The sequence below is a fragment of the Bombina bombina genome, chromosome 2 (assembly GCF_027579735.1).
Source record: "Bombina bombina isolate aBomBom1 chromosome 2, aBomBom1.pri, whole genome shotgun sequence".
Taxonomy (NCBI): Eukaryota; Metazoa; Chordata; class Amphibia; order Anura; family Bombinatoridae; genus Bombina; species Bombina bombina.
Genome location: NC_069500.1, coordinates 1,097,899,278 through 1,097,912,414, shown reverse-complemented (window position 1 = coordinate 1,097,912,414; position 13,137 = coordinate 1,097,899,278). Strand labels below are relative to the sequence as shown.

Below are 13,137 nucleotides of genomic sequence, written 5' to 3'. Positions count from 1 at the left end.
AGGGGTTAATCATTTTATTACAGTGGCGGCGGTGTAGAGGGGGGGCAGGATAGGGGTTAATAAATGTATTATAGGTGGCGACGGTGTAGGGGGGGCAGGATAGGGGTTAATAAGTTAATTATAGGTGGCGACGGTGTAGGGGGGGCAGATTAGGGGGTTAATAAGTTTAATATAGGTTGCGGCGGGGTCCGGGAGCGGCGGTTTAGGGGTTAAACTATTTATTTAGTTGCGACGGGGTCTGGGATCGGCAGGATAGGGGTTAATAACTTTATTATAGGTGGCGGCGGTATAGGGGGGGCAGGATAGGGGTTACTAGGTATAATGTAGGTGGCGGTGGGCTCCGGGAGCGGCGGTTTAGGGGTTAATACATTTATAAGAGTTGCGGCGGTGTCTAGGAGCGGCGGTTTAGGGGTTAGTAACTTTATTTAGTCGCGGGGGGCTTCCGGGGGCGCCGGTATAGGGGGTAGAACAATGTAGTATAGTGTGGGTGCTTAGTGACAGCTTATCAATAAAGCTGTCAAAAAGCCGAAGAGCAGCGAGATCGGATGAGTGATAACTATCACAGTCCGCTGCTCATCGCCCCGTACTTGGTGCGCAGCTTTTTGACAGCTTTTTTGATAACTTTGGCAAACGTATTCAGGTCCGCGGCGGCGATGGTAGGCGAGCTTAGGCGGGCGTATTGGACCGGCGAAGGCAGATAAAGTAGACGGCTTGATAAGTACCCCTCATAATATAAAGTACTATTCTTACATTTATTAAGATATAATAAAAAGAAATAAATGCAGAAACTAAACTCTTGATTACATATAAACTGAAGGAAAAAAGTTACTGCTTTAGTTCTTTTTAATTGTAAACAGCCGTACAATATTTAGCTAGATATAAGACGTGTCAATGTTATCTAATACGTAGAAAGTCTGGATAACCGATTCAATAGATTTTCCCTCCAATGCGCAAGCGTAAAACTAACAGAGATGTGGGTAACTTCGGCTTCTACAATTACAAATGCGCATGCGCGATTTAGCTGAATTGACGCGCAGGCTTATTAGGAAGGGTTATGCTGGTAATGATATGCATTGGAGCGAAATGTTATTGGTCAATCATTTCATATACACACTATGCCGAAAACGATGGGCTGGGAAAGTTGACGTCATGGCCGGGTAATATTTAGTTTAAATATAAGGTTTGTAAGCTTCGTTTTATACAAAATATAGGTTAGTAGCTTTTAGTAGATGATAATTATACAAAATATGGGACTATTGAGTAACGAAAAAAGTAAAAAACAGTAATCCTTTAAAGACACAGTAATGTTTTCTCAAAAAGTGATTTTTTTCTGTATTGTAGTGCTGTATAAGTCTGTTAAACATGTCTGAGACTTCAGATAGACCTTGTTCTTTATGTTTAAAATCAATGGCGGTACCCCCATTGCATTTATGTGTAAAGTGTGCTAAAACATCTAAGCATTTTAAAGACCATCCAGTGACACTTAAAAATGTAGCCCAAGATGATTCTTTAACTGAGGGTAATGAGGATAGTCCTTCTTCCTCTCCCCATGTGTCGACACCAGTTACGCCCGCGCAAGCGATGCCTAGTACCTCTAGCGCATTGGCCCCTATTACTTTACAACAATTAGCAGCAGTAATGGATAATTCCCTCGCAGCATTTTTATTCAAACTGCCAGTTTTTCCAAGAAAGTGTGATAGCTCAGTTTCAAATACAGAGGATGAGCAATCAGACGCTTTGGATAATTTATCTGTAGTACCCTCACAAAACTCAGAAGTAGCAGTGAGGGAAGGTCTGTCTGAGGGAGAAATTTCTGATACAGGAAAAGTTTCTCAGCGGGCAGATTCTGATTCCTTAACGTTTAAATTTAAGCTGGAACACCTGCACGTACTGCTTAAGGAAGTTTTAGCTACGCTGGATGATTGGGACCCCATGGTGGTCCCAGAAAAATTGTGTAAGATGGACAGGTTTTTAGAGGTCCCTGTTTACACTGAGGCATTTCCGATCCCAAAGAGGGTGGCGGATATTGTGACTAGGGAGTGGGAGAGACCAGGTGTACCCTTTGTCCCCCCCCCCCCTATCTTTAAGAAAATGTTCCCCATAAACGACCCCAGACAGGTCGAGTGGCAGACTGTCCCTAAGGTTGAGGGGGCTGTTTCAACACTTGCTAAGCGTACAACTATACCAATAGAGGACAGTTGTGCTTTCAAAGATCCTATGGATAAAAAATTGGAAGGATTGCTGAAGAAAATTTTTGTTCAGCAAGGTTTTCTGCTTCAACCAATTGCCTGCATTATTCCTGTAACTACTGCAGCGGCTTTTTGGTTCGAGGCCCTGGAGGAGTCGCTCCAGAGGGAGACTTCCTACGATGAGGTCATGGATAGAATTCATGCTCTAAAGCTGGCTAATTCTTTTATCACTGATGCCGCTCTCCAGTTAGCTAAACTAGTGGCGAAAAACTAAGGTTTTGCCATCATGGCGCGAAGAGCGCTTTGGCTCAAATCATGGTCAACGGATGTGTCGTCCAAAACAAAACTGTTAAATATTCCCTTCAAGGGGAAGACCCTATTCGGCCCAGAGCTGAAAGAAATTATTTCAGATACCACTGGGGGCAAGGGCCATGCCCTTCCACAAGATAGGCCGTTTAAGGCCAAAAACAAGGCTAATTTTCGCTCCTTTCGCAACTTCAGGAGCGCACCTGCTGCAACCTCTGCTGTCGCAAAGCAAGATAACGCTTCCCAGCCCAAAGCAACCTGGAAACCCTTGCAGGGCTGGAATAAGGGTAAACAGGCCAAGAAACCTGCTCCTGCTACCAAGACAGCATGAAGGGGTAGCCCTCGATCTGGGACCGGATCTAGTAGGGGGCAGACTTTCTCTCTTTGCTCAGGCTTGGGCAAGAGACGTTCCAGATCCCTGGGCATTAGAAATAGTTGCTCAGGGGTACCTTCTAGAATTCAAGGATTCTCCCCCAAGGGGAAGGTTCCACAGTTCTCGTTTGTCTTCAGACCAAACAAAGAAACAGGCGTTCTTACGCTGTGTAGAAGATCTCCTAAAAATGGGAGTAATACACCCAGTTCCAATTGCAGAACAAGGACTGGGCTTTTACTCAAACCTGTTCGTAGTTCCCAAAAAGGAGGGAACTTTCAGGCCAATCCTGGATCTAAAGATTCTAAACAAATTCCTCAGAGTTCCGTCTTTCAAGATGGAAACCATTCGGACAATCTTGCCGATGATCCAGGAAGGTCAATATATGACTACCGTGGATCTAAAGGATGCGTACCTACATATTCCTATCCACAAAGATCACCATCAGTTCCTAAGGTTCGCCTTTCTGGACAAACATTACCAGTTCGTGGCCCTTCCTTTCGGGTTGGCCACCGCTCCCAGAATTTTCACAAAGGTGCTAGGGTCCCTTCTGGCGGTGCTAAGACCGCGGGGCATTGCAGTAGCACCTTACCTAGACGACATATTAATACAGGCGTCATCTTTCCACAGAGCCAAGGCTCATACGGACATTGTTCTGGCCTTTCTAAGGTCTCACGGGTGGAAGGTGAACGTAGAAAAAAGTTCTCTGTCCCCGCTTACAAGGGTTCCCTTTCTGGGAACACTAATAGACTCGGTAGAAATGAAAATCTTTCTGACAGAGGTCAGGAAGTCCAAACTGTTGAACACCTGCCGAGCTCTTCATTCCATTCATCTGCCTTCTGTGGCTCAGTGCATGGAGGTAATTGGTTTAATGGTGGCGGCAATGGACATAGTCCCTTTTGCCCGAATTCATCTCAGACCACTGCAACTGTGCATGCTCAAGCAGTGGAATGGGGATTATGCAGATTTATCTCCTCAAATACAAATGGACCAGAAAACCAGAGATTCTCTTCTCTGGTGGTTGTCTCAAGATCACCTGTCTCAGGGAATGAATTTCCGCAGACCGTAGTGGATCATTGTCCCGACCGATGCTAGTCTGTTAGGCTGGGGTGCGGTCTGGAACTCCCTGAAGGCTCAGGGTCTATGGTCTCGGGAAGAATCTCTTCTCCCGATAAACATTTTGGAGCTGAGAGCGATATTCAACACGCTCCAAGCATGGCCTCAACTAGCGGAGTCCAAATTCATCATATTTCAGTCGGACAACATCACGACTGTAGCGTACATCAATCATCAGGGAGGAACAAGGAGTTCCCTAGCGATGAAAGAAGTATCCAAGATCATCAAATGGGCGGAGGATCACTCCTGCCATCTATCTGCAATTCACATCCCAGGGGTAGACAACTGGGAAGCGGATTTTCTAAGTCGTCAGACTTTTCATCCGGGGGAGTGGGAACTCCACCCGGAGGTTTTTGTTCAGCTGACCCAGCTATGGGGCATTCCAGAATTGGATCTGATGGCGTCCCGTCAGAACACCAAACTTCCCCTTTACGGATCCAGATCCAGGGATCCCAAGGCGGCATTGATAGATTCTTTAACAGCGCCTTGGTCATTCAGTCTAGCTTATGTCTTTCCACCGTTTCCTCTTCTCCCTCGGCTAATAGCCAGACTCAAACAGGAGAAGACTTTGGTAATTCTGATAGCGCCTGCGTGGCCACGCAGGACTTGGTATGCAGACCTAGCGGACATGTCATCGGTCCCACCATGGAGACTGCCATCGAGGCAGGATCTTCTACTTCAAGGTCCTTTCAAGCATCCAAATCTAGTTTCTCTGCAACTGACTGCTTGGAAATTGAACGCTTAATTCTAGCTAAGCGTGTTTTCTCTGAATGAGTTATAGACACTCTGATACAGGCCAGAAAGCCTGTCACTAGGAAAATTTACCATAAGATATGGCGGAAATATCTTGCTTGGTATGAATCCAAGGGTTACTCGTGGAGAAAGGTTAGGATTCCAATGATATTAGCTTTTCTCCAAGAAGGATTGGAGAAAGGCCTGTCAGCTAGTTCCTTAAAGGGACAGATATCTGCTCTGTCTATTCTGTTACATAAGCGCCTGGCAGCTGTACCAGACGTTCAGGTGTTTGCACAGGCCCTTGTTAGAATCAAGCCTGTTTACAAGCCTGTGGCTCCTCCTTGGAGTCTAAATTTAGTTCTTTCAGTTCTTCAAGGGGTTCCGTTTGAACCTTTACATTCCATAGATATTAAGTTATTATCTTGGAAAGTTTTGTTTTTAGTAGCCATTTCTTCAGCTCGAAGAGTTTCTGAATTGTCTGCTTTGCAGTGTGATTCACCCTATCTGGTGTTCCATGCAGATAAGGTTGTTTTGCGTACCAAACCTGGTTTTCTTCCAAAGGTGGTTTCTAATAAGAATATTAACCAAGAAATCATTGTTCCTTCTCTGTGTCCTAATCCAGTTTCTAGGAAGGAACGACTTTTACACAATCTTGACGTGGTTCGTGCTTTAAAATTCTATTTAAAAGCAACTAAAGATTTCAGACAAACATCATCCTTGTTTGTCGTCTATTCTGGTAAGAGGAGAGGTCAGAAAGCGACTGCTACCTCTCTTTCCTTTTGGCTGAAAAGCATCATCCGATTGGCTTATGAGACTGCTGGACAGCAGCCTCCAGAACGAATTACAGCTCATTCCACCAGAGCTGTGGCTTCCACATGGGCTTTCAAGAATGAGGCTTCTGTTGAACAGATTTGTAAGGCAGCAACTTGGTCTTCACTGCATACATTTGCCAAATTTTACAAATTCGATACTATTTTTGGGAGAAAGGTTTTGCAAGCAGTGGTGCCTTCCGTTTAGGTTACCTGACTTGTTCCCTCCCTTCATCCGTGTCCTATTGCTTTGGTATTGGTATCCCACAAGTAAGGATGAATCCGTGGACTGAATACACCAAGTAAGAGAAAACAGAATTTATGCTTACCTGATAAATTACTTTCTCTTACGGTGTATTCAGTCCACGGCCCGCCCTGACATTTAAGTCAGGTTCAAATTTAATTTAAAATAACTACAGTCACCACTGCACCCTATGGTTCTCCTTTTTCTCCTAACCGTCGGTTGAATGACTGGGGGGGGCGGAGCCTGAGGGGAGCTATATGGACAGCTTTGCTGTGTGCTCTCTTTGCCTCTTCCTGTAGGGATTGAGAATATCCCACAAGTAAGGATGAATCCGTGGACTGAATACACCGTAAGAGAAAGTAATTTATCAGGTAAGCATAAATTCTGTTTTTCTTCAGTGGTAAGGGCTATATACCATCTTTTCTGATATTCTTTATTGTATATTTCAGTAGGTTTAAAGGACCAGTAAATACAGTAGATTTGCGTAATAAACACATACATGATAAAAAGACAATTATTATTATTATCGGTTATTTGTAGAGCTCCAACAGATTCCGCAGCGCTAATAGTCCAACCTTCAAAAGAGTAGTAGATTTTGTATTTAGTTATGTCTATTCCCACTCTCCCTGTATCATGTGACAGCTATCAGCCAATCACAAATGTATATACATATATTCTGTGAATTCTTGCACATGCTCAGTAGGAGTTGGTGACTAAAAAAGTGTAAATATAAAAAAAAAACTGTGCACATTTTGTTAATGGAAGTAAATTGGAAAGTTGTTTAAAATTAAATGCTCTATCTGACTTCTGAAAGTTTAATTTTGACTTGAGTGTCCCTTTTAAATAAGTTTTTTTTTTTCTAAAGTTGATATTTCACTTTGATAGGTGTTGGCCTTATGGAAATTGTCATGGAACCTGAAATGAGCTGCGGCGAAGAAGCAGCTGCTGCAGTTAGAGAGCTTCAGCTTATTTTGCAGGCCCTTGGAACAAGCCTTGCCAACATGTCAGGTAACTTTTAATAAAATAAACTAGTAGGTAGTATAGAGTACTCTTAAAAATAGTAACGCAAAAGAAAATAAAACAAAGTGCAGAAATCTAACAGTACGTGCAACTTTAATTTAGATATTTAAATGAGTAAAATAAATGTAGACATTTTCACCCACATCATTTTTGAATTTGGTGCTGAATAGTAAGAATTTCAAAATAGACTTTCCTAATATTGTTTTAAGGGATATTTATTAAATAATTGTATAATATCTTTTTTTAATTTGTATTGTTATCTATGAACCGACATTTAAATTAATGAGATTAAGTATAGTTAATTAACCATACTTTAGCTTTTATTCTATTGATATAAATATGGTTTATTAAGGTCTGTGCACTGGGAAAACGCGTTTGAGAAAACTATTTGTTATAAAATTAGGAAGGTTGATAATGTTGTACAACATATTTCTGTAGTACAATTTTTATTATGCACAGAAAAGCAATTATCTTGCACCAGTTTTTCAATTTTTGATGTAGAAGAAGATAATAATAGCCAGAAGAGGAAATATTCAACGACAATACTGTATATATACATTTTGTATGTGTTAAAAGCTAATGAAGACACAGTTTAGCATTTTAAAATAAATTCTTCTATTTAAAATGTATTGCAAAAATGCTTTTCTCCAACATTGGTGTGTCCGGTCCACGGCGTCATCCTTACTTGTGGGAATATCTCTTCCCCAACAGGAAATGGCAAAGAGTCCCAGCAAAGCTGGCCATATAGTCCCTCCCAGGCTTCGCCCACCCCAGTCATTCTCTTTGCCGTTGCACAGGCAACATCTCCACGGAGATGGTTAAGAGTATGTGGTGTTTAGTTGTAGTTTTTTTATTCTACTATCAAGAGTTTGTTATTTTAAAATAGTGCTGGTATGTACTATTTACTCTGAAACAGAAAGAGATGAAGAATTCTGTTTGTGAGAGGAAGATGATTTTAGCAGACAGTAACTAAAATCCTTTGCTGTTTCCACATAGGACTGTTGAGATGAAGTAACTTCAGTTGGGGGAAACAGTTAGCAGTCTTTTCTGCTTAAGGTATGACTAGCCATATTTCTAACAAGACTGTGTAATGCTGGAAGGCTGTCATTTCCCCTCATGGGGACCGGTAAGCCATTTTCTTAGTCTCAAGCAGAATAAAGGGCTTAATATGGGCTATAAAACTGGTAGACACTTTTATGGGCAAAATCGATTGCTTTATTTGGGCATTTTATACATGTTGATGCTGGTATTTCACATTTATAAACTTGGGGAACGTTTTTTAACGTCAGGTACTATGTTAGACACCTTTTCCAGTCAGGAAGGGCCTTCCCAGTTGTAGGCTGAGCCTCATTTTCGCGCCATTACTGCGCAGTTGTTTTTGAGAGCAAGACATGCAGATGCATGTGTGAGGACCTGAAAATAGTTGGAAAAGTTCCTAGAAGGCGTCATTTGGTATCGTATTCCCCTCTGGGTTTGGTAGAGTCGCAGCAAAGGCTGTAGCTGGGACTGTAGAGGGGTTAAAACTGTAACCGGCTCCAGTTTCGTTATTTTAAGGGTTAAAGCTCTGAAAGTTGGTGTGCAATATAATGCTTTATGACACTGTGGTGAAATTTTTGTGGTGAAATTTTTTCACATATTCAGTAATAAAGTGTGCTCTGTTTAAAATTTAAAGAGACAGTAACGGTTTTGATTTAAAACGGTTTTTGTGTTTTACTGACAAGTTTAAGCCTGTTTAACATGTCTGTGCCTTCAGATAAGCTATGTTCTATATGTATGAAAGTCAATGTGTCTCCCCCTTCTAAATTATGTGATAATTGTGCTAAAGCGTCCAAACAAAGTAAGGACAGTACTGTCACAGATAATGAAGTTGCCCAAGATGATTCATCAGATGAAGGGAGTAGACATGGTTCTACATCATCTCCTTCTGTGTCTACACCAGTTTTGCCCACGCAGGAGGCACCTAGTACTTCTAGCGCGCCAATGCTTATTACCATGCAACAATTGACGGCTGTAATGGATAACTCCATAGCAAATATTTTATCCAAAATGACTGCATATCAGAGAAAGCGCGATTGCTCTGTTTTAAACACTGAAGAGCAGGAGGGCGCTGATGATAATTGTTCTGTCATACCCTCACACCAATCTGAAGGGGCCATGAGGGAGGTTTTGTCAGATGGGGAAATTTCAGATTCATGAAAAATTTCCCAACAGGCTGAACCTGATGTTGTGACATTTAAATTTAAATTAGAACATCTCCGCGCACTGCTTAAGGAGGTGTTATCTACTCTGGATGATTGTGACAACCTGGTCATTCCAGAAAAATTATGCAAGATGGACATGTTCCTAGAGGTTCCGGTGCACCCCGACGCTTTTCCTATACCCAAGCGGGTGGCGGACATAGTGAATAAGGAATGGGAGAAGCCCGGCATACCTTTTGTTCCCCCTCCTATATTTAAGAAATTATTTCCTATGGTCGACCCCAGAAAGGACTTATGGCAGACAGTCCCTAAGGTCGAGGGGGCAGTTTCTACTCTAAACAAGCGCACTACTATTCCTATCGAGGATAATTGTGCTTTCAAAGATCCTATGGATAAAAAAATTGGAGGGTTTGCTTAAAAATATTTTTATACAGCAAGGTTACCTTCTTCAACCCATTTCGTGCATTGTTCCTGTCACTACAGCAGCGTGGTTCTGGTTCGAGGAACTAGAAAAGTCGCTCAGTAGAGAGACTCCATATGAGGAGGTTATGGACAGAGTTCACGCACTTAAGTTGGCTAACTCTTTTATTTTAGATGCCGCTTTGCAAATAGCTAGATTAGCGGCGAAAAATTCAGGGTTTGCAATTGTGGCGCGCAGAGCGCTTTGGCTAAAGTCTTGGTCAGCGGATGTATCATCCAAGACAAAATTGCTTAATATCCCCTTCAAGGGTAAAACTCTCTTTGGGCCAGAATTGAAAGAGATTATCTCAGACATCACTGGGGGAAAGGGCCACGCCCTCCCACAAGATAGGCCTTTCAAAGCGAAGAATAAGTCTAATTTTCGTTCCTTTCCTAATTTCAGGAACGGACCGGGCTCTAATTCTGCATCCTCTAAACAAGAGGGTAATACCTCACAGACCAAACCAGCCTGGAAACCGATGCAAGGCTGGAACAAGGGTAAGCAGGCCAAGAAGCCTGCCGCTGCTAACAAAACAGCATGAAGGAGTAGCCCCCGATCCGGGACCGGATCTAGTGGGGGGCAGACTCTCTCTCTTTGCTCACGCTTGGGCAAGAGATATTCAGGATCCCTGGACGCTAGAAATAGTTTCTCAGGGTTATCTTCTGGAATTCAAGGAACTACCCCCAAGGGGAAGGTTCCACATGTCTCACTTATCCTCAAACCAAATAAAGAGACAGGCATTCTTACATTGTGTAGAAGACCTGTTAAAGATGGGAGTGATACACCCAGTTCCAACGGCGGAACAAGGAATGGGATTTTACTCAAATCTGTTTGTGGTTCCCAAAAAAGAGGGAACTTTCAGACCAATCCTGGATCTAAAGATCCTAAACAAATTTCTCAGAGTACCATCGTTCAAGATGGAAACCATTCGAAAGATTCTACCCACAATTCAGGAAGGTCAATTTATGACTACCGTGGATCTAAAGGATGCGTATCTACATATCCCTATCCACAAGGAACATCATCAGTTCCTAAGGTTCGCCTTTCTGGACAAACATTACCAGTTTGTGGCTCTCCCATTCGGGTTAGCCACTGCTCCAAGGATTTTCACAAAGGTACTCGGATCCCTTCTAGCGGTTCTAAGACCGAGGGGCATTGCAGTAGTACCGTACTTGGACGACATTCTAGTACAAGCGTCGTCTCTTTCAAAGGCAAAGGCTCACTCAGACATCGTTCTGGCCTTTCTCAGATCTCACGGATGGAAGGTGAACATAGAAAAAAGTTTCCTGTCTCCGTCGACAAGAGTTCCCTTCTTGGGAACAATAATAGATTCCTTAGAAATGAGGATTATCTTGACAGATGTCAGAAAGTCAAAACTTCTAAACGCTTGTCAAGCTCTTCATTCTATTCCTCGTCCTTCCGTAGCTCAGTGCATGGAAGTAGTAGGATTGATGGTTGCAGCAATGGACATAGTCCCTTTTGCGCGAATTCATCTAAGACCATTACAACTGTGCATGCTGAAACAGTGGAATGGGGATTATACAGACTTGTCTCCAATGATTCAAGTAGATCAGAAGACCAGAGACTCACTCCGTTGGTGGCTAACCCAGGATCACCTATCCCAGGGAATGAGCTTCCGCAGTCCAGAGTGGGTCATCGTCACGACCGACGCCAGCCTAGTGGGCTGGGGCGCGGTCTGGGAATCCCTGAAAGCTCAGGGACTGTGGTCTCGGGAAGAGTCTCTTCTCCCGATAAACATTCTGGAACTAAGAGCGATATTCAATGCTCTCAAGGCTTGGCCTCAGCTAGCAAAGGCCAGATTCATAAGATTCCAATCAGACAACATGACTACTGTTGTGTATCTCAATCATCTGCGGGGAACAAGGAGTTCCCTGGCGTTGAAAGAAGTGACCAAAATAATACAATGGGTGGAGAATCACTCCTGCCACCTATCTGCGATCCACATTCCAGGTGTGGAAAACTGGGAAGCGGATTATTTGAGTCGTCAGACATTCCATCCGGGGGAGTGGGAACTCCACCCGGAGATCTTTGCCCAGTTGACGCAACTATGGGGCATTCCAGATATGGATCTGATGGCGTCCCATCAGAACTTCAAGGTTCCTTGCTACGGGTCCAGATCCAGGGATCCCAAGGCGACTCTAGTGGATGCACTAGTAGCGCCTTGGACCTTCAACCTAGCTTATGTGTTTCCACCGTTTCCTCTCATTCCCAGGCTGGTAGCCAGGATCAAACAGGAGAGGGCCTCGGTGATCTTGATAGCTCCTGCGTGGCCACGCAGGACTTGGTATGCAGACCTGGTGAATATGTCATCGGTTCCACCATGGAAGCTACCTTTGAGACAGGACCTTCTTGTTCAGGGTCCATTCGAACATCCAAATCTGGTCTCCCTCCTGACGGCTTGGAGATTGAACGCTTGATTCTATCAAAGCGTGGGTTTTCAGATTCGGTGATAGATACTCTGGTTCAAGCCAGAAAACCGGTAACTAGAAAGATTTACCATAAAATATGGAAAAGATATATCTGCTGGTGTGAATCCAAGGGATTCCCATGGAATAAGATAAAGATTCCTAGGATTCTTTCCTTTCTACAAGAAGGTTTGGATAAAGGATTATCTGCAAGTTCTCTATAGGGACAGATTTCTGCTTTATCTGTCCTACTGCACAAACGACTGGCAGTTGTGCCAGATGTTCAAGCATTTGTTCAGGCTTTGGTTCGGATCAAGCCTGTTTACAGACCTTTGACTCCTCCCTGGAGTTTAAATCTAGTTCTTTCAGTTCTTCAAGGGGTTCCGTTTGAACCTTTACATTCCGTAGATATTAAGTTGTTATCTTGGAAAGTTTTGTTTTTGGTTGCTATTTCTTCTGCTAGAAGAGTTTCTGAGTTATCTGCTCTACAATGTACTCCACCCTATCTGGTGTTCCATTCAGATAAGGTTGTTTTGCGTACTAAGCCTGGTTTTCTACCAAAGGTTGTTTCCAACAAAAATATTAATCAGGAGATAGTTGTACCTTCTTTGTGTCCGAATCCAGTTTCAAAGAAGGAACGTTTACTACACAATTTAGATGTAGTCCGTGCTCTAAAATTCTACTTAGAAGCTACGAAAGACTTCAGACAAACTTCTTCTCTGTTTGTCGTCTATTCTGGTAAAAGGAGAGGTCAAAAAGCAACTTCTACCTCTCTTTCTTTTTGGCTTAAAAGCATCATCCGATTGGCTTATGAGACTGCCGGACGGCAGCCTCCTGAAAGAATCACAGCTCACTCCACTAGGGCTGTAGCTTCCACATGGGCCTTCAAGAACGAGGCTTCTGTTGATCAGATATGTAAGGCAGCGACTTGGTCTTCACTGCACACTTTTGCCAAATTTTACAAATTTGATACTTTTGCTTCTTCGGAGGCTATTTTTGGGAGGTTTTGCAAGCCGTGGTGCCTTCCGTTTAGGTAACCTGATTTGCTCCCTCCCTTCATCCGTGTCCTAAAGCTTTGGTATTGGTTCCCACAAGTAAGGATGACGCCGTGGACCGGACACACCAATGTTGGAGAAAACAGAATTTATGCTTACCTGATAAATTACTTTCTCCAACGGTGTGTCCGGTCCACGGCCCGCCCTGGTTTTTTAATAAGGTCCGATGAATTATTTTCTCTAACTACAGTCACCACGACACCATGTCC

At 43.2% G+C, this 13,137-nt stretch overlaps 1 protein-coding gene across 1 annotated transcript in view; it reads left to right on the top strand.

Annotated features, from left to right (window-relative positions):
- Nucleotides 1–13,137, top strand: part of GATB (glutamyl-tRNA amidotransferase subunit B) — a 657,300-nt gene that overhangs the window by 302,757 nt on the left and 341,406 nt on the right. Inside the window, exon 5 of the mRNA XM_053700220.1 lies at nucleotides 6,655–6,777. Coding sequence (XP_053556195.1) covers nucleotides 6,655–6,777 — 123 coding nt within the window. The remainder of the gene's footprint in view (nucleotides 1–6,654; nucleotides 6,778–13,137) is intronic.